General features: G+C 40.1%; 1 protein-coding gene across 1 annotated transcript in view; it reads left to right on the top strand.

The window, feature by feature from the left end:
- LAPTM4B (lysosomal protein transmembrane 4 beta) overlaps positions 1–21,722 on the top strand; it is a gene marked incomplete at its 3' end in the record, with an annotated part of 58,346 nt that extends 36,624 nt beyond the window's left edge. The window contains exons 6-7 of the mRNA XM_080339059.1: positions 3,592–3,687; positions 21,648–21,722. Of these exons, the coding sequence (XP_080195185.1) occupies positions 3,592–3,687; positions 21,648–21,722 (171 nt within the window). The remainder of the gene's footprint in view (positions 1–3,591; positions 3,688–21,647) is intronic.
- Positions 21,723–22,804: the final 1,082 nt, after the last annotated feature.

The following is a 22,804-nucleotide window of genomic DNA, read 5'->3' as shown; positions in this document are numbered from 1 at the left end:
GTAGAAATCTTTATCTAATTTTTACCAGTTATTGAAAACCAGCCCAGCTCTGTAAATAGAAAATTCAAAGCAGGTGGAGAATAAAATGGGACACAGTGCAAATGGCTCCTGTGGGTACTCTGTTGGGTCTGCAGTGTTCACCCTGCACTTGCTGCCAGCAAGGGAGCTGCCCAGAGGTCTGCTGCAAGTGACCCAGATCGGCATAGACTTTTCCTTGCTGCATTACAAGAAACAGCAGGATACAGCAACTTCTAATTTCCACAAACATGCCCATCAGTCAGCTGGTCTGGAGTGTGTCTGATGAGCAGAAGTCATGCAGTATATTACTGTTGTTACGCAGCTTAACAAGTGCATATGCAATAGCAATATTGAAAGGCAGAGTTATAAAGTTTTGTGGGTTTCGGTTCCTCAAGGGCTCAAGTCATTTCCCACCATTCAAACAGGAAGACTGAAAGCTGGTAGGAGTAGGCATGGTTTCCACACTCTGCTCCTCTTTTACACCTGTCCTTTCACATGAGGGCTATTAGGGCTGCCCGCTCCCCCCAGACACGTCTGTCAGCAGCCTGTGCTGTGGTATACGGGAATACCACCAGGGGTGGATTAGGCTAACGTGATTTAATGCTTTTTACATATGGCCATTCCAAATGTGAACATTGGTCTCCTGAGAGAAAAATTGGTGCATTTATAATAAATACTGTGTGTCCAGCCACACATTTTAAAGCAGTATTTGTAACCTGAGCCAGGTTTTTCAGGGAAAAAATCAGTAACAATTGCATTTAACAATGCGGCAGCATCTGTATAAATCAGTGATTAGAAACAAGATTAAAGAAGAAGCTACACATTGAGGAAAACAAGTTTCCATGACTCACAGCTCGCAGGCCAGCAGCACATGTCCAAAGTACTTGGACAAGGACATGGCCCAAGCTGCCATTGCTCTCAGCCATGTGTGGGTCAGTGTATTGGGGCCAATATCTGGTGTGTGCTGGCTGATGACCTCTTTAATTCAAGGGCTGGAACAGACGTCACCCACTGAGAAACAGCCCGTGCGTGCAGGAGCAGGGCTGGTTAGAGCTGGGGCTTGGAGCTGGGAGAGCTGTAGGGCTTCTTTGTAGGGTTAAATATGCTTTATTCACCACATGTAATGGAATAAGAGCATTCAAAAGTACATCTCCCACTAGCTTCTCCCAGATAAGACTGTATTATCTGAAACAGGGCTTTCACCAGTTTGGATTCGATTTTAACAGAAGAAGAGTAGAAATTTCTTGGCAGATAGGTAGGCTTAATGTAAAGGGTTTATTTTAAATATGGGCTGTGTCCCCACGGAAGTGTACTGTATTCAGTACTCTCTCTTATGCCTTTCTCAGCAAACGGTATCTGAGCAGTGAAAGCTACTGAACTACTTATTGTTATTTACAATTAGTAACAGTGGCATTTTTATTTACTTCTGGAAAAGATGTGGTTCTCCATGTATATGCTTTACACCACTTGTTTGAGTAGTGTGGTGCAGGTTGGCATAGCCCACAGTTCAGGCTTTACAGCCAGCCTAACCTTCCCTTTGGGACCCAGCTCATTCCAGAAACCTTTTGCTCTCCTCATTTGATGGTCAAAATCTGCAACACCTCCAAGTCATCCAGGGTCTGTAAGATGCTGTAAATAAGAGGAAGTAAAATTACGGGATTTCAGCCAGCTCAGCCTTGGTGGAAAAAAACTCTTCCTGATCTGCGAGTCATGTGGCATCCTGAAAAACATAGCTCATGTGTGACAGTTCTGGAGAGGGAGGAAGCACAGTGCAGCTCAAAAGGATCAGAGGCTTTTGGAAGGTCATCAGTGCAAGTGAGTCACGAAAATATGACTCACTCGGAGTGAGACACACATGCAAATCCAACAGCAGTGGCAGTGTAATTTGCACGCATTAGGTTTGTGGAAGAACAGCTATGCAGAAACTACTAAGTAAAAATATAAATTGGGCACGACCAAAACATGTTTTCCTCATCACTGTTGTGTGTGACTATGTGGGAAGCAGAAAGCTTCAGAGGGAACTGCCTGGTCCCTGGCATTCTGAGGATCTGGCTCCTGCTCCTCTGCATGTGTTATTCCTTTCTATCTTCCTTTTGCTCATCTCTGCTGGCCAGACTGGAATCTCTTCTGCTGCTGAAGGAGATAATGGATGTGAGCACTTTGTCCAATCAATTAAAAAAAAAGAGGAGGCAACTAGTTTTTTGCCAGGCAGCAGCCCTTCCCAGAGTCAAGTGAGCTCCAAGAACAAAACAGTTAAGTTTACGATCCTGCAGTAGGATTATTGCTGCAATAACTTTTTTTTTTTTGCTTTATACTGAAAAAAAAAATGTATTTGTAATAATAACAGTTAAAAAGTCAGTAATAATTTCAGATTTCAAGTAAAGCTTCTAGTCTGGCAGTTTTCCCTAGCCAGGAAGACCCTAAACCACTCCAATCAAATGGAATACATTGCTATAATGTCAGATTAAGTGAAATAGAGTACTGAAAAACGCATGACGTATAGAATCATCACATAATCATTGGCCAGGCTTCCACTCACAAGACAAGGAGGGTTTCCCATAATTTGCTTTATGATTCTTCAGTTCTCAGCGTGCTCGTGCTCCGCTTGCTAATACTACTAACACCCAGCTGACAATGTTTAAACATTCTTATCACGGAGGAATCTAAAACTGGTTTCTATATACTTTTTACTGCTGTCCCTGAGACATTCTGCACAGTAACGAGGTGTGTGACTGAACTAACATCTCACTATATTTCTAGAGAGGTGTAAGAAAGACAGCCAGCATATGTAACCTGCTCATTTTTAAGTAAAATGGAGCTTATATACTTTACCTATATTCAGGCCCAAAGAAACAGTTTGTTTTCAAAACAAGTCTACATTTACTGCTGTAATATCAAATACCAGAATAATAAACTTAATTCAGCTATGTCTGGATTGCAGTATCTTTCCCTAGATGAAGCAGTTCTTAGTGTGACACAAGTCTCCATAATCACAGAACCATGTAACTATAGAATGATTTGAGTTGGAAGGGACCTTTGAAGAACATCTGGTCTAACCCCCCTCCCGTGGACAGGAACATCTTTCAATAGGTCAGGTTGCTCAAAGCCCCATCTAACCTGCCCTTGAATACTGCCAATAATGGGGTATCCACAGTTGCTCTGGGCAAGCTGGTTCAGTGTTTCCCCACTCTCATAATAAAAATTTTCTTCCTTACATCCGGTCTAAATCTACCGTCTTTCAGTTTAAAACCATTTCCCCATGTCCTGTCGCTACAAGCCTTGATAAAAAGTCTCTCTCCATCTTTCTTATAAGCCCCCTTTATGTATTAAAAGGCTGCAATAAGGTCTTCCCAGAGCCTTCTTTTCTGCAGGCTGAACACCACCAACTCTCTCTTGTATGAAGAACAGTGTCAGTTTACTCACAGAGCCCCTATACATACTTACAGTCACTGCAGCCAACAAAGTCACTGTCCCCTGCATCTATCAGGCTCATATTGTTAGCTATATAAGAATAGAAATGCTCTAAGAGAAAAATGTATGTGATACAGGATAAACAATCCCTTTTCCTTGCAGGGTTACTTGATAAGCTGCGTGTGGAACTGTTACCGATACATTAATGGGAGAAACAACTCGGATGTGTTGGTGTACATTACCACCAATGACACTGCGGTAAGGATGTTAAATCACAGAGCAAACGTGTCTAATATTATGCATTTAATAGCTTTATTTTATATTAATTTCTGACTCCTTAGTTAACCATCTTAATTCTTTCAAGAGTCCTCATCTGCTTGTTATGTTTAGACTTGAGATTAAACAGACTGGTGTGCTATGGTTACAAATCACATCCATTACTAAAATACTGGTTTTATTTTATGCATATAGTCTGCTAAATAATCTGTGTTAAGCATGAACTACAGCTTACCTCGTGGCTTCAGGAATGAGCCCCAGCTCTGAGCTCTCCAGCTGTGTGATGATCTGGATAGTAGCTGCGACTGATTAGGACCCAGGGCTGCCGTGGTCTACACCTGCTGTGAAATGTGGATTGAGCAATAGAAACTGTGATTAAGGGCACTCAGCATTTGGTGTAGTGCTTTACACACTCACAGAGAGGAGCTAAAAGGCAACACAAGTTCAGTGATTCATCTTTCCCAATCCGTGATGGGTTTTGCATAGTAAGGAGACAGAATGAAACAAAGGTCGGCACGAAATAAATGAATAAACAGATTTTAACCTCAAAGAATGGAAGGTGCCAACTTTATATTAATTTAGTGCTGACATGCATATGAGCAGGGTATAACTGCTGAGCACCATCTTGCTTGTTGCAGAAGGCACTGGAGGAATACAAGCAGAAAGTCCCTGGAAAGTTCTGTGGTGCAGTGGTATCTCCAAGGAGCTGCTCAGTTCCACCCAAACCACACACTGAGGGCACTCTGCCAAATCTGTCCCTGGGGTGACTCCACTGCTTTATGTAACAAGGGTCTTTACATGATCTGCATAACAGAATGAGAGCAGCATGAACTCAGTCCTTCGGATCATCTGCGTAAAAATTCAGGATTGCCTTCCTCAGGTTTTCCAAAAGCATGGGTGGTCTCCGCATGCTGAGGTATTAGATGATCAACTTTAAACCACTGGGATGAGGGATTCCTGTGCAGCCACAAGGGCTGGAGAACTACTGTTTTTACAAGAAAGTAGTAAATCTTGCATAGTTGTTTGTTTCCAATATCTGGAGCTTTAAGAAAAGCATAAGAAGTTTTACAGACTATGATCAGAGCTGGCAACCAGGACATTTGAATATAAAAATATGGGTTTATTGGAAGCTAAGAAGTATTACTACTTCCTTGATGGGAATCTGCTGTGAGTAAAACCAGGAGGTTTATGTGAAATAATTTTGATAGCTCTTTTGTTCAGCCTGTAGGTGGTTGTAACTCAGCTTCAAACATTGCCAGCTATACAACCCACAGAACTGGCAGACTCAGCGGTGGGAGAATGTCAGCTGGATTATCTGGGAAACTAAATTTACCCAGTCTTTTTAAAAACTGCATCAGACCTACCTGCTCCACTGCTGCCAAAGCAGAAGACTTTGGTGTTTGGAGATGCGTAGTTACCAAAACTCCTCTCGATACTTCTATATTTAGTAATTGCCAAAGTGCTCTGAGCTGCCTCATCTTTAAAGCACTTGTGTTTCTGTGAAGAAACGAAACCCTTTTATCCCATTTACAGATGAAATTCTTGCACTGATAGCTTAATTTACCTTTGCTTATCTTGATTTTACAAGACAGCTATGACAGAGGCAGGTTTTGAGAAAGGCTGTGCATTCCTAGCTAATGCCCTGACCATTGGATTCTTCTTCTTTCCTCAATAATTACATCTCCTTAATTTGAATATGGTCAGAATCTCTTGCTTTCAGGCATGACACGTTTGTTTTTATTCATTCTTTCTAAGTAAGTTCAATGAGATGATGTTAGATCAGGTTCTATAGAAAGATCTGTTCAGGAATTTAACAGCTGACTGAAAAGTTCACCCAGAAATTCTTTTTCAGGAGTACAGAAAGGGTCAGGAGCAATGCATAGGGGGAAGAGTTTCACAGGTCCAGCCAGAGACAGGAGGAGAGAGAGTCACTAACAGCCTGGCTTTCTAATTATTCACTTGGGATGGAGACTAGCTTCATTAAAACCCCTGTCTGACTGCTTCTCTCCAGTCAGGATGAGCTCCTTCCTCCCTAGGTGACACAGTTGGTGTCCATCTCTTGCACATTCTTCCCTGACAAGCTCCATGGACACATGCCAGTGCAGTGCACTCAGCGATGTGATGAGGGAGCTGATGTGCTCCTGAGCAGCCCCTTTCTTCTGCTCATTGCTGACCTTCAGCAAGGAACAACAGTTTGTAGAGTTAAATCCTTGTCATTCGCCACTGTGAATCAGAAGACTGTACTTACTTTCCCCTCAAATCACAGACTGAAAACCATATTTTTTCATATGCCTACATTGAGGGAGGTCATAAAAAATCCCCGTGCACATTATTTTTAAAATGTAAGCTCAACATGACTGGAAAAAAATGGTTTCAAAATTATATGTGGAAGAATAGGGCTTTGAAAGTTGATTGCTTAGGACCTTCGAGGGTTTAGGACTCTTGAAGAAACCTCATAAAATTTTGAAATGCTGTGATAGGTCACTGCTGTCTCTTGAATTGTACAATATTCCCCCAACACTCAAGTGTACTTTTGTATTAAAATGATGGGTTTTGATTGGTTTTGATGCTGGGAAACTTCTTTTGACAAGGCTCCTTCACTCCAACATGCCTTTAAATTATAAATTACAAGTTTCTTAAAATATATGGGTCAATCTCTGCCCTCTGCTTTGAAAGAAATGTGTAATTTTTAGAATCAAACCTGCTACCTGAATTTCAACAGAGCTACAAGTCATATCTGCAAGGCATATTTTTGTCTTCAGGGATATTTTAAAAAAATATACTTCTCATCAGTGTTAGCTGAAAAAATACCAATCTGTACAAACGGAAGTGAAAATCTAAGCTTAATAATGGGACTGGGCATAATAGCTACAATAGGAAGTTTTAAATATATCCCAATATTTCCAAAACCTAAGGCAGGGGTGTCAAACTCATTTTTCACCAGGGCCCACATCAGCCTCGTGGTTGCCTTCAAAGGGCCGAATGTAATTTTAGAACTGTCTAAATGTAACTATTCCTACATGTAAATACATGCAAATACGTGTAAATACATGTTGAGAGTGTACAGATCTCAACAGCAGTATTCATTTGACATCTTCTTGGCTGGATACATGGTGGAAATCTACTGGTCCATCCTCCCAAGAGATGAGCTTTTGTGTTTTCTGTCCCCATACAGGGCTGCTCTGCCAACACCAGTCACTGGCACTATCTTGCATCTGTCGTACCTTCTCTCACATGCCTCGAGAGATCCTCTCTATAGACCGCTTTCTGTTACCAGTTCCCAGTTTAGTAATACTTTGCTTTTAAAAAATGTTCAGCTGCCTGTCTGCCTTCCTACCAACTGTCCAACTTTCATACCGCTAAAAGACATGACAACAGCTTAAGTGTGGACTGCTCTGGGGCAGAAATTCCCAGCACAGAAATTTCCAGTTAGTCCTTGCCGCTCAAACTGGTTCTTATAAATAATACCCATAGATCTGAACTGTATCCTTCCCAATAACTACAGTTATTTGCTCCAGGTAATCTGATTTTTGTCACTCAGTGTAAGTGATTTAAGCCATCCTTTTTGCAAGTGTGCCATCTGGGATAGACATCCTCCCCACTGCAGGCTGTGAAGAGGATATTCCCACCACTCCTGTTAGGTGAGAGGTCCTCCTCCTCCTGCCCTTGATGGAAGTTTGGCACCACAGGAACGCACCTGGGTCGGCTCTGTGATCAGGCTGCATTATGGGGTGGGGGAACCAGCTGGTGCTGGGCTGGGGAATGGCCTGGACCCCAGCCGGTGGGAAGACATGTCCCTCTTATGCTCCAGGGGCTGATAATTCCAGGACCTGGGGATCCAGCTGCAGAAAAGTCACTTAGGAACTGGTATAATCTCCCTGCTCTGAACTTTTTTGCAGTACCTCTCTCCTCTCAGTTTTTGGAGGTAGCTGTAGGTCATTTTGACATGGCAGTAAGGTGGCTCCACCGCAGTGAATCATAGTAACCTGAGGATTATTTTTGAAACTTTCCCAGCCTGGGATTGTTTTATCCTGCCAACTGCTCAAGCACACCATGGATGAAGAATAATTTTTTACACTAATTTAAACTGTGATAGCAGTACCATGGAAATGTTTGTCCAATTTGGAAAAATTGCCAGCATACGAGTGTAGGAGATAAACCAAAGTTAGACATTTTGTTCTCTGGAGCAGGAACAGCTCATTTGTGCCCTTGTACAGCCAGGGATTTTAATTTTATTTATTTTTAACTCTCACTGAAGTCAATCAATGGAAGTTTCATCTCTGGTCATGCTGCCAGTGGGGATAAAATGTAAAGCTGTAAATCTATCTTCAAAGCGGGATTTACATCCTTATGTACTTGACCAAATCACTCCAGTGGATCCTATCTGACATACGTTTATCCACAACGGTTAATAAGTTATTTGGTTTTTTCAGTGCAGATGCATTCCTTCTGTGGATATGACATCAACTGAGTAGCCTGTAATTAATCTGTCCACACTTGTGTTTGCTCTCCCTTTCTCAAAGCAGTAGGAGATCTGTTTGAGAAATGCAGAGTTAGGTCTTTTGTTCCTGCTGGATGATTCCTCTGAACAGAGGAGGAATGTTCTTTGGTAAGATTGGAAGAGCCATTCTTTGTGTTATTGTGTTATTCTAGATGTGTGAAAGGTGATTAGTTTGGCAATAGATGGAGACAGGGACCCTTAGACTCATGTCAGTTAAACAGACTGAAGTGTGAGATGGAACCTGGAGGCGGATGAACCATGCACAAGAGCTCTTGTTTCTGACAGCTGCTTTGGGACTTGTGATTTCCAACTACTGAGCCAGTTTTGGGGTGGTACAAGTCAGAATAGAAGACAACTTAGAGAAAAAATCTGCTTTAAAGGTATTTTCTAGAATGTGACATAAAAATCTTACAAACTTGGCAACGTTCACCACGTGGCTGGTCTTGTGTGGCCGTTTGTATGCATAACACTATTACTGGGCCCCTAGATCAGAGGCATCTTTTTCCATGAACATTCTTTAAAGTGAGCACACACCACAAATTAATACCTACAAGAGGTAAAGCAGGTAAAATGGGAGACAGAAAAGAGGAAGAAGCAGCAGGGGCAAAGAAAAAAAAAAGGATAAAAGCAGAGCTATCCAGTGCTTAAAGTAAGAAGGTGACTAGTTAGTAACCTCATTTAATAATCTACACGAGACCTGGGAGTGTGGCTTAGATGCTGGATCTGTTTTTCTGCAGAATTGTGCTTATAAACATTCTCAGAGCAAAGTCTTTAATCAGGAATCTTCAAAGGGCTCAGGCTTCACATCTTGCTAGTGTGCATGTCCAATGTGTGCCCTTCCTCCTCTTCTGTTAGGTTTTAAGTTGCACAAAAGTATCATGACAGTCTGTGTCTGCCAACAAACTGCTATTCAGCTGCTCCAGCATTTCATATTCTACCTGCAGTGAAGTCCCATCCCTTGGCAGTTGTTCCAGTCTTCGTGAAGAGATTATTTTTTCTTCCATGTTTTTAACTTTCCTGTCTTATCATCTAGAGTCAGCTCTCTCTCCCACTGCTTCCTTGTTTATGCAAGGATTTTGTCCTTAAATCCAGCATTCCCTGTGGTCTCAATTGCCTCGCGCTGCCTGTTTGCTCTGTTGCTCAGTGCTATTTGCTGATCACATTTCTTGTTACAGGTTTCACCTGTTACTAGGTGGCTGCTGTCAGAAGCCAGCTGTGTTGTTTGGAACAGGCTATTAGTGCTGTCAATTTGGGGCAAATACTCTCAAGTTTAAAAATAAGACTTCCAGAACACTTTCACTTATCATTACAGTAATTACATTTACTCACATGTTAAATTACAAGATCAAAATATACATGTTGATCTATCTTCCCCAGTAGATTTTCATTTTAAAACCAAAAACTGTAGTTATGCTTGCAGCTCAAATACTGGAATTATTCTAATACATGACAATTTGTAAGAGATTTGCAATAGAAATAGACAAATCTGTTCTCAGTGTTCATAATAAGATTAAAAATAAGACATGAAATGGGGATGTGTAATTAAATCTTCCAAATCTTTTTAGATTCACTAACTGGGAGTGTTGCAATGTAGGAAAAAACAGTGTGTTTATAAATTTGCAGCGTTCCTTTACAGACCCTTTTTTTCTAACAGGGTTGATTCGTTACCATCTGACAGCTGCTGTTTTGTGGGTTTCAAAAAATGAGTTGCAGCATTCAGTGTAATTCCAAGGATATGTATCAGTGCGGCAAAAGCCAATGACAATTTAAATCCCTGTTTCCAAGGATATATGGGTTTATAAGCTGATTTTCCAGGTCAGGTTCAAGTCACAGTTACACTGCTCAATGAAGGATGAGGAAGGCCTGAATTCACCTGCATAGGTATTGTTCAAACAGGGGAATGCATCAGGGGGCCAGAGGCCAAGTCCCAACTGCAGTGAGCCACACTGTGGTTTTATAACCATACAGTTGTCTACACTAGAAGCCCTGCCCTTCTGCAGAACTCTTCTTCCCAGAGGCCATCCTGCCTTCAGCTCCAACATGGGCTCCTCTTTGCATCTCATCCCCTCACACGGCACAAGCCTGGCCTTTGCCAAGATGAGCAGGAACTCCTCGTACATCCCAGTTCCTCCAGCCCCAAACCTCTCTGCCAAAACTTACCAACAGCACAAACCATGCAGATGCAGAGAGAACATCAGCCATTGGTTAGGTGGGAGGGAGCAGCAGCAGCCGGTGGTTCAGCAGGTGACATTGTCCTCTTAGACACTGCAGGAGAGCAAAGCTCAGCTCCGGACCAGGGACGAGCACCCAACTGCCATTGTTTTGTTGCGGGTATGATAACAATAGAGAGGTCTGGCTTCCTGTGGTTATTAATGGCTTCTGGTGACTTCTGGACCATTCTTTCAATCTGATTTCAATCTGCTCTAATGGATCCCATAGGGCAATTGTGCTCTTCCCAAGCCTCCCTCAGAACTCTTTATGGACGCAAGACTGTGCGCTGTGGTCTGTCCTGAACTTGTGCTTTTGCTCCTCTGTCTTATGAGCAGTGAAGAAAGTGAGGTCTGCTTTACATGAACTCTGTCACAAACACTTCTTACCTTCAGAGAGAAAAAGGCCAAGTGGGCCTTCATTTACCAGATTTAGATGATCTGCAAAAGTTTGTGGGAGTTTCTAGTTGACAGGTGTTTTACAGATGTGATTTACCAATATTAACAGATTTTATATAAACACAAGATTTTTCCCTTAAGCTGTCAGTTCATCACCTTTCATGACACTAGTACTTTGTAGTTTAAACACAGTATTATAATAACTTGGTTATAAATAAAAGTTTTCCTTCAGCATTCACTAGGAAATGCTTAAGTGCACTGTGCAAGAAAAATTGTATTTTATATGGATATATTGTGCCTTACTTTTTAATAGTGATACTGAAATAATGTGTTCTTATAAAAATAAAAATATGTACGAAAGACAAAACTAGAGATTGGTCATCTCAAAATCCCAGATCTTACTGCTGTCAAATGTTACAACGAGACTTCAAAATCTACCTCCAAACTTTACAACTGGCCCATTTCTCTGTCGTGGTGCCCAAAGACTGACATTGGGTCATCCCATGTCCGTAGGTGTATAGATTAGAGAAAAATGGTCCAGCTGATGAGATGAAGACAGCAGCCTTTCCAGCAGTATCTGTAATGCAATCACATCTGTGATAACCACACTTCAGGAAGATGAACAGGCCTGTTAAACAATTTGGCTGCCCCATGTGAGCTATTCCTAGGTTCCTGTCTTGTTAACAATGTAATTGTAAGAGGAGATAAGGGTAGAAAGAGTAATTAAAGTTAGCAGTTAAAAAGATCAGTGCTTTATCACAGTCTCTGCACTCAGGACAACACAATAAACATTTGTTACCAAAGTATACTTCTCCAGTTTTTCAGTACTGATGACACACAGGCAAGTACTCTTTGAGAAAGCATGTGGTCATCCAGCAAATGATCCTTCTGAAAAAAATAACAGAAAAATCGAAAAAATGAACAATGATCTACCTACACAGAATAATAATGCGCAACTAGAGATGCAGCAGCGGAAGGTTGGCCACGATGTAGGAAAGACTTCTGTGGCCTGGAGTGGACTATCCCTCCATGTCTGAGAATGGAGAGGGTAATTACACCATTATTCTGGATGACTTTTATGAGATTGCACATGATAGAAATAGCTTCCTGAATCCAATTTTCTCCCCACACAAGAGCAATCACAGTCTGTCCCTAAATATTGCTGTGTCCAGGTAATATATACATTTATTCCGCTATCTATCTGGGGTACTGAAAACATTGTGCTACTTCATTACAGAAACCCATAAACTCATGTAAAGTCTCTTAAATAGTGTCTTGGAGAGCTGGTGGCTTGGAATAAACAAGCAGTTTTGTCAAAGGAAAATAAAATGTACCAACTCTAACTTTGCACAGATTATTTTGCAGCATTGAGGCCTACTTCAGTGAATGGGGGTTATAAATTATCCATGAGCTATTCTGCTTCCACTTACGCAATCTGTAACCATTCTAGTGTGGTTTCTAATGGAAATACATACAAATAAACATGAAAATACTTCCTGTCCACGTTGAGAGATAGGTTTTGGGGATTTATTTGACAGACGACATATCATGAAACCTTTAAATAGTAATTAACTAAGACTTTTTAGACAAAGTTTTTGAGCAAATGTGTCTCTGAATAAAGCAAAGTACAACATTTCTCATTCAATATCAAATATGCTTTGGCTCGGATAGGAAATTTTGGCCCTATACCAGGGGATTTTTATCTAGGGACAGGGAAAGAGAAAAAGAAAAACGTGAAAGGGTTTTTTTTTTTAAACATTGCTCTCTAACCTCCTCAGAAGCAGTTGCTTTGATTGGACTCATTTGACCAGAGCAGCCATTTACATTGTAATCAGCCCTCTCTGAAGTAGATATTTATAAGTGTCAGAGAATAAGCACTGCTTTGATTACATCTGGAAGAACATATGTAACATAGGTCAGATGGGTGAAAATGCCTGCTGCTCTCCCGAGCATGGAGAAAGCGTCATCCAGACAGAGGTCAGTGCCTCCCTGCTGAAAATGCTTCTCCACAGGCCTGGACTTGCAGCCCTCAGATTGGATCCAAAACTGTGAAGTGATTTCCTTAGTATGAAGATATTAACTGTGGACTGTGCTGCAGGGGGGCAAGGATCCTTAGTGGCATGAAAGAGGGACAGAACGAGAACATGAGAGAGATTTTTGAAATAATGAGTGGCAGAGGAGGTAAAGGGGGAAAATCTGCTGACTGTCTTAGCAAAAGAACTAAGGGACATTTTGTGAAATAGCTAGTGGCAGGTTTCATGGCAAAACAAATTAGGTAACACCTAGATTAGATGTGTGACTGCCTACCACAGGACATTGCAGGTGCTGAAGGTCGACACGGGTTCAAATGCAGACTAGAAAAATCAGTGGAAGAAAAACTTCTATAAGACATGACCGGTAATTCAGTAAGTCCTCGACATTCAAATTTCTGTCAATTTGGAGAATATTCTGGGTGAGTCATGAATATATATATTTGCACTGCTCTTTCTTTGTTTCTTTTATTGTGCTGTCTTGCACTTGTTTCTTCATCATCCATCAGTAATTGCTGTGATTTAGATAGACCTTTCACCTTACCCAGCAGAGCTGTTCCTACATGCATGTGCTTAGCTGCAGTGTGATGAAAGCTATCCTTACTTCTTTCTCCAGTGCTTATCTTGTACGCAACATTTGACTGCTTCTCACCACCGAATTTTTAACTATTCCTGTTTCTTTACTACTAGAAAAAAGCTCCCTCTTCTCCTGAAGGCTGTCAGTCTTTTCATGCAGTCTGTGTAATGTGTGTCTTCATGTGAAGGGGTTAAAGAGGAAACTCTGAATTCTCAATGGATTTAGTTTTAATACTTTCTATGTATTTCAGTCAATCTCTCTCCCTTGATAATGAGTGCGCATGATCTGCTGTTCTTCAAGGCCAAATATTACCTACTTTTCTGAAGTTACCTCAGACATGACCAGATCAAATGACCCAAAGATGCAGTTTGCACCTGCAGTATGAACCAAATCTCACTTCTGAGATGCCTGAAAAGCCTGGGGCTTAAAAACTCTTGTGCACCCACTGGAGAAAAAAACACATTCCTTCAGAAACTCATGAGAAACACTGCTTCTTCCCACCCTACATACAGAAACTTTAGAAACTTTTGAAGAGTCTGCCTCAATAAAATCAGTATATATAGTAATTTACAGTGAATTTTGTACAGCAAATAAAACATGTGCTACATTAATATGCTTATTTCCTTTTAAGTAAAATACAAAATTAATTATATAATTTTTGACATTTAGAAATAGTCCAGTGCTCATTTTCATACATAGTACTAAAGGAAATATTTGCCATCTGGTGCCTTGAGTCTCCAAAACAGGTCTCTACTGAGCAGATCTGGATTTCTGAAAATTTTATGCAAAAAATACAGATAGTGTTTCTTACCAAATATTTCAGACAGTTTCTTTCCAAATATTTTGTATGTCAAAAATTGTATTTTCTGTTAACTCTATTTGGTATACTAATAATCACCCTAAGACATCTTGTTACACCATCTTAATTTTACATTTTCCTCTGTAATCTTAGACTTCTCAGAAGAAAAGCACATTGTCAAACTTGACAGGAAAACATTGCAAAGAGATAATTATTCTCAGCCTTTCCTGCATACAGAGTGAAACAATCAGCCAGTTATAGCTGTTTATGCACATAGAAATCTACAGTTTTCCCCAGGTGATCTTCATAATATTTGTGTAGTCAAGAACCCAACAGTACATGAGGGCTGGTGGGACTGTCTTGAACTGGACAGGTGGTCACACCTGCCCCTAGGGCTATTTGCGAGCTCTGCTGGCTGCACTGCAGCTGAGCATGGCTTAGGTTGCAGCTAATGGCTCCTCAAAGCATCACAGCTGTGGGAGGAAATTCCACTCCTCCTGGCTGGGTGGATGACAGGAGAGCAGGGAAGTAAACACAAAATTAATAAGTGTGACTGCACACCATTTAACCCTCTCCAAACTGCACAATGGTATCAGATAGGTGGAAGTAGGTGGTTGGTCTCAGGCTGGAATCATGGAGATGAAATGAACCCAGACTAGAGGACTGGTGCAAATAAGCATGTGCTGCTTAAAATGCCGTCTTTCAATTCCATTGTCCCTGAATCTGATACATCAGCCCTGTGCTACATCAATGAGAAATTTAATCCTGAATTAGGAAAGGAAAGGCAAGGCATGCAGGAGCTCTTAGTTTCAGCCTGCAGCTGTGTCAGTGTTCGTTCCATCACCAGACCCGGGATTGCACATTGGACAGAAGCTCCTGGATGAGGAAATTCCTGCGGTTCGGCACTTTTGCCTGTGAAGCAGTCCAGCACTAGCTCTGGCATACTCTCACCATCTGGCTAACACTATTCACTTTGTGGTTACTCTCCCTCCCTTTCTAAGTAAACAGAGAATAGGCCTGAAGCCACTGACAGTTTGTATGTGAGCTATGTGAAAGACAAAGCTCCTTTTGCCCTCTCTCCATTCGAGGTCTATATTCACATGGGCCTCCCATAAGGGTTCCTGGTAGTGACTAGGGTGTCTGAAATGTAAAGGTCACTTTGCAGATTAATGCAACATAATGCACACGAAGCTGTAGGGAAGAGGTTGGGGCAAACGGTTCCAGGGATAGGCTGGAATTTCTGCAAATATGTATTTAGTTTGTAAATATTTCCACAATTCAGTCCCTGTCTCATACAGTCAAATGCAAGTTTCATCCAAAAGAGATTTAACTCCGTCTTAAGGTTTCCAACACCTTTTAAGATCTTTCAAATAATATGCCTGGTTTATAAATGGGAAATCTTCCTAAGACAAAATCAAACAATTTGTCAAAACTCAAAAGATCAGTGACAGGACCAGGATTAAATTGCAGTAGTGATGACTCTTAATTCCATTCAACTATTCATTGTCACCTGTCCCTGTCAAAAATGACACTGTGTGTTGATGCAATAGGAAGTCTTTTAATGTAAAGGTCTGGAGTTTTTATCAAGAAGCTCTTAGTTGTTGTTTGCTGTGACCCCCTTCACCTTGCTCCATGGGCTCTTTAACAGTAAAATCAGAAGTTGATCCACTACAGAAATGTCCACTCAAGTGATAAAGAGTACGAAGATGATCAATTGCTTAAGAAGTGGTAGGGCCTAAGCATGTATTCTTCCCAAATTCTCCAAGTGCTACCCTGTGTTTCCCAGCACAGCTGTTGAAGAGCAGAGATTTCAAAAGGCCAGTACCAGAACACACCAGTCACCACGAGTAGAGATAAGTCCTGTTCGTGGTGGCAGGCAGAATTCTCCAGCACTAAGCAGCAGCTCAGTCCACTTAATTTCATATATTAAAAATAAGATTTTTAATTCTTTGACAGTAAGTTTGTGCTTGTGATGATTTTTTATTTAATCTGATTGATAGATAGAAGGTTTTTTTACCCAAATGTATCCCATTACTTATACAATAAACCTGCATTTATAGACAAGAGATTGATGAACTGATGCACCTGGAAGGTAAAGCATGAGAAAATATCCTGAATGCTCACCACAATCATAAGCACTTACCATAGAAATTTTTAATCTCTAGCATTTTTTTGGCATCATCAAGTGCATTTTTGTTCTAGAAGTGTTAGAGAAAAGTATTTTACAGCTATCTCTAACAATTTTTTTTTCTAACAAGACATCAACAAAGGTATTTTGCCATGGGAACTCACAAAAGTTTCATACAGCTGCCAGACAAGATGTTGTTCAAACTCAAAAGTCTTCTGTGACAATTGTACCATTCCACACAGTGTAGAACACAAATGGCTGTGGGAAAAAGCAATCCAAAGGTCTCTGGTGACACAAAAAGCTGTCTGTTGAGTCCAGTGAGTTTAGGGTGAGACCATTAAGAATTCAGAAATTATCAATTAATCAAATATTTAAGTTTACTCATACCAGACTACACACATTTTCTCATCTAGAAATGTACTAAATACCAAACAGACCTAAGAGCTTGAGTTCAAACAGGAGTAACTGCAGCAGTATGAGAAAACTTGTATGTATGCTGAAGAAAGAAAATTTTCTACTGGAAGTTCATGTAAATGTGGAATCAGCTGCAAAAATACTAAGGGAATATTGAAATTATGTAATCTCCCTCCCCCCTTTCCCCCCAAAAAAGTGGGTTTGGTCCAAGATTAACTCCAAACTGAATATACAAATATTTGTCTGTGTTTCTTCTTAGGCATATTTCTAAATGATGTCTTTGAAAAGTTCTTCTCTAAACCCAGATTAACTAGAATGTGAAAAATAAGAAATGACATATGCTTATTTAACTGAATATGTTATAGCCATTGGCAAACTTGTATGGTAATTATTTCTTCTAGAGAAGGTCATCCTGTAGCATGTGCTTTATAATAGAGAGGTGCTTATGTAACACAATTATCCGAACCACTTGGATGACACCAGCTAAGTAAGGACCAAGATTTCTTATGGGTCAGTTCTGGATTATTTCTGCACATTACATAACAAGACTGCTTATCACAAAATGCTTAAATGGAACTTGGAGCAAAGCAAGCACCCAGGACTCCCGGTCCCCCTTAGGAACCCCAACCATGGGGCTACAGAGCCACACTTCCTCCTATTTTCCTTCTTTCCCTGGATTCTCGCACACTTGCCTTCACTGTGGCAATAGGAGGGTGGAAAATGGTCCTTCCAACCTAACTGAAAACATTGTGTCTGGAGCATTCGTATGGTGGGTAGGACTGTGGGTTTGATCCCTTTTGGTTTGGGAGCCCCTAGAGCTCTGATCTCAGAATGTCTGTGCAAAGTTTTTGTCACCAGACAACTATACAGTGAGAAATGTCACCTCCTCCTCCGGCCGTATATTAAAGGATGATATTAAAATGCTACATGCTTCTTCAACACAGTTATAGGACTTGTAAAAGAAGCTAGGATCTTCTGTCCTTTGGATTTTAGGCATCCTATAGGACTGAACCATGCAAGCTTCTAATGTCCCAGACTTGCTTGCTGGTCTACTGATCAAAAACCGAAACGTCTTCTCACAAAGATGAGAGGGTTCCAAAAAATGGGGGTCCTTTGTACTTACTTTTTATAGTAACTTGTGAGTGGCAATCTCAAACACTCTGTAAACATTAGTTTTGGAGTACCCAGGGGAACTAAGATACATTTCTCTCAATTCACAACAAACAAGGAAGGAAATGCTCAAATGTAGTGTCTAGGAAGCAAAATACATCTGTGCCCTAGTGGATATTCTGCCTTGGGGATACCACAGACCTAAAGTATGCATATATTTTTGCCCTTCCTGAATTATTTTAGACTACATCCATTCTAATTATGTTCTCGGATAAGACTGAATAGTGAGTTTCTGTCTATTCTTCCAGTTTCTGAATTCACCCTTTGGCTCAGTGATTGTCTTCCATTTTATGTCTCTGGAGAGCACAACATAGTGCCTGAATAATTCTGCTGTTTTATGTCCAAGGCATTTATCTGTTTCCATTAAACCATTTTAGAATTTAAAATTAACATAAGACAAGGGAAAACCACCCTGATCCAGATTTTCATTTCAGTTTGTTTGGTATAAATTTAGTGATTAAATTTCTAATGGAATTCTCTCTTCCTTGAGGTTTTTATAAACTGTTAACCATTCCAACAATAAACAGTTAAAAACTAAGATAATCCAGGTTTTATCATGTTTTTCCCTTTCACTAAAACAGACATAATTGAGAAAAGATGGAAAAACTATAAACAGAAAGTAATGGTCTGAAATTTTTCTTGTAAAAAATAATTAAAAGGTAGTCTTACACAGGCAGAGTTGCTAGATTTGTAATTCTAGAGTAGTGAAGAGTTATTCAAAGTGTTGTGGAAGCTGAAGGATGATTATTTAGACTTACAGTTGACAGAAGATTAAGTAACAGTAACAAAACCACATTGTCTGAAAGTAAAACAGTTGCATTAGTTTAAAGAACTTTTACTACACTAACGATGTGAGATGCTTGGGGTCCCAGACGGTGCCATGTATTCCACAAACTCCAAGTGCTTTCTTCCAGGTGTCGTCCATCACATTGATTCATCTTAACCTTTGTTTATGATCCTGTCCATATTTTCTTTGTCTCACTCAAAGACTACTAGGCAAAGGTAGTAACTTTGAATTCTGCTTATTCTGCACTCATTATTTTTTATCACTATTCTGTTCATGCCAGGGAAATGCAAGATCAGGATATGTAAATATTTCAACACAAATATGTGTGGGGAGTAAGACTGTAAAGTCATCACTGATAGAACTGTTCAGACAAATAACCTTTGCCAGCAATAAAGTGACCATAAACCTACAGACATTTTCCAAATACCCTCCAGCCTTCCACTGTATATATTTTCTTGTGAAACTTCTGAACGTTTTTAGTGGTCTTCCCAGTTCATACCCCACATACCTCGAATATTCCTATAGAAATCCATATGCCTTAGGATTTAGCCAGTGACTTCTCTAAAATACTCCTATCTCCCCTCACTTCTTGTTGAACTGTTGATAAGTTAGAAAGTGTAGTGTCTTCTGAGAGTCCTTGGGGTCCATTGACCCATGTATGAGGTTTGAATCCATATAGCAAGGCAGGGTGTCCACCTCTCAAGAGGAAAAAGCCTCATCAGGAGGCTGTTCAGGACAACAGACATATTTGGTTTCATACAGGAGTAAAGGGAATGAAGAAGCTCACTCATCTCCATAAACCCTCCAGGAGACCTACTGCAAATGACAGTGACCTTAATGATGAAGTAATAATATTGATGTAACTACAGTAGTATTAGGACACATTGATCTAAAAGAGGATCAGAGCACAGAGAGAGGTATTGTCCCTTATTAAGAAGCTCACAGACCTGGAAGATAGACAGCTTTTCAGATTGAGTCTGCTGTCTTTTCTTATCACACCTGATGAAATGGACTCTGAACCTGAAAGGAATGGACCACAGTTTGTGGCTTAGCAGTATTAGAGTGCAGCAAGATGGCTAAATCTTCACAAAGTGAACTTGATTCATTTTCAGAGTCATCTGTAGATCAGATTTAATTATATTGCTTCATAATCAATTAATGAACATGTTTTGGTACCTTTGAGAAACAAGTGCCTTTTTTAGTAACACAAGGATTTTACTAGAAACCCTGTTATTAAGCTATTGATCCACGCTAGGGAGAGGATCTCAGCTGTACTGTTTTTCACAGTTTACATGCTTTAGTGATGTGACTTACTGAAGTTATATTTCAAAATATATTTATGATTTTTATGACAGTATATGTTGTCCTAATTTCACCAGGTAAGCAGTCTGCCATAAGCTGTTTGCACCCTTTAATTTATTAAATGCTTTTCAATACAAGGCTTTTTAGATTTTGTAGTGAATGTGCGCATAGCATATTGCATTTACAAACTCAAACATATGGTATTAATAAAGAGTGATGGCGCTGACAATTTCCTTTTCTAAATAATGGAACTTCCTTGATTAAGGGATGAAGATGCCAAGGTAGCCATTCTGTAATCTAACAAACATGTGCACAGATGTACTTGAACACATGGTGATCAATGCATGTCTGTAAACTTACATAAGTATAATGTGAATCACCCTTGGAACTATCCCACATAAGCCTGATCCAAAGTCTATTTAAAACTATAGAAAGATTCCCATTGATATTGTTACATTGTGGATGAGGTCCAAAAAGGGTCATTATGGATGTTTCTTTTCAGAAGGCAGGTTATAAACTTCTTTAAGAACTGTGAAATCCCCTCATGGAAAAACTTCCACTGGCTTTATTGAGATCAAGATTTTACCTATATATGTTTTGATAATCAGCTTTTTGTGCCCTTTAATGACCAATAAGTGATGTTGATAAATCTGGAAATTCCATCATGTATAAGTGATCTTCAGCTGCATAAAGTATCTCTGCCAGTGCACTACAACTGATACTCTTACACAATATTGAGATTTTTAGGGCACGTACCTCGTTCTTCATTCAGACGTCTATTTTATCCTCATTCCCTGCTGGGATTCACAGACCAAGTGCTCCTTTGCCTTTTCACATGCAAGCAAAGCAATGTCAGTGCTGGCACAATTAAAAATTGCATGATAGCTAGCATGCTTGCTTAAAGCAGTAGAAATTTGGGTTCAAATCCCTCCTCTGCCCACTGTGGTCTGAATCTGCATCTCCCATGTCCTAGGAAGCTTCCAAGTCTCCTATGACTGGGGATGATATATGATTAAAGCTGTCCTAATTTCTATCAGATGTTTAAGTATTGGCTGAAGGGCTTATGGGAATGTAGATCTTCCTTCTCATGGCTGAGTGCCCCAGAAGCACAAAACCAAAGATTTATTTAGATCTAGAGTAATTTGTTCTCCATTTGCTTTCTTTCTCCCCACACCAAAATAATTATTAGCTTTCCAAGGGGACCTCAGAAAGAGAGATTTTGGGGACTTTTCTCACTCTGGCTTAGCAGTTTGTGCAATGCTCCAGGAGGCATCACTTCAGTGCTCTTGACAGAGGAGAGCTGCAGAATAAGCAGCTATCGCCACAGCCAGATTGAACAAATTCAAGTACCAGCAATGAATAATTTGGGGCTGAAATCAAACTGTCATTGGAGTCAATAAGAAGTGGGAAGAAATAATACTTTCCTTTGTAATAAAAACAGGCACACAACTTGAAATGGAGGAACTTCAAGCTAACACTGTTTCATTTCCTAACAATTCTGCTCTTGCTCACTAATTTACTCTTTTTAAAATTATTCTTTAGGACAAGACCTTGAGGGTTTTCTTGTTTGTAAATATTTTCAGCTGGCTTATTTTTTAAAAATATAACCTTTGTTTCCTTTCTTGCAGGTCCTGTTGCCACCATACGATGATCCCGTGAACGGAGCTGCTAAAGACCCACCACCACCTTATGTGTCAGCATAAGTGAGAGAGTGCTGTGTACCTAGGGAGGATAGTTTTACTTTTCCAACAATGGAGCAATAGTTTGATAATTTCACTTCCAGATTATAACCTCTATGGGTTATACATTGCTGTTTTGCTGACATATTGAAACCTAAATTGTATGATTTAAATTCTGTAGATAGTTTTAATAACTTGCTGCAACTACAGTAGTGTTTCAGAAACTAGTGAACTAGTTTCAGAACAATTCTGGGTAGTGCTAAGCTTAAAGTAGTCACCAAATAGATTTTTCCACCATGCCTGACATGCAGTGCTAGAGAACATAGAACTTCGTATTCTCAATCAGGTTCAGAGTGTAACTTTTTTTTTTAATTTATTTTTTTTTTTTAATTTATAAAACTTCCAAGGCATTACAAATGTGTTTCTCAGATGCCCACTTTCACCTTCAGAATACAGACCAAGTCCAAAAAAGTGACATTCCACTTCATCCATTTTCTGCAAGAATTTATTAAGTTATTATGCTATAAAAGATGATGTTTGCAAGAAGAGGAATGAGTCTTACACACTATTCTCATCAGCCTGGCTAACAGGGAACAAATGTAATTGGGAAGAATAAGTATGGGAAAAGAGAGTAGGAAAAGCACTCTGTGATGTGTAACAAGTCAGAACCTGTGTTCTACGTGAACTTACTTTGTCCCAGCCTGCAACCATTCTAATACTCAAAAAAAGAGCTCTTACCAACTTCTGGTGATTTTCTTCTCCTGCCTACACACCTTTTTCCTCTCCACTAGCTTCACAAATAGTATATGAAGTCCCACGGTTAGGTGACAAAGCTGTGTCTTCTGCACTCTGTATGCACATGTTTTCCCATTGGAATGTGCCTGTAAATATCGCAATGTTCTGCTAAGTATGAATCAAATTATGTAGATTCTAAGATATATGTTCCCACCCTATGGGAAACCTATGCATGTATCTTCCTCAAGCATTAGCAGGTATGGTTTCATGTTTCTCATATACATCGATGTGGGGATTTTAGATTCCTTTTATGACTGAACTGGTTGTGCTGAGAATATTTCTCATGGGACTCATTCATCCATGAACTCTTG

The sequence above is a fragment of the Nesoenas mayeri genome, assembly GCF_963082525.1.
Source record: "Nesoenas mayeri genome assembly, chromosome: 2".
NCBI lineage: Eukaryota > Metazoa > Chordata > Aves > Columbiformes > Columbidae > Nesoenas > Nesoenas mayeri.
Note: the sequence above shows the minus strand (reverse complement) of the source record. Positions and strands in the feature narration are given on the sequence as shown.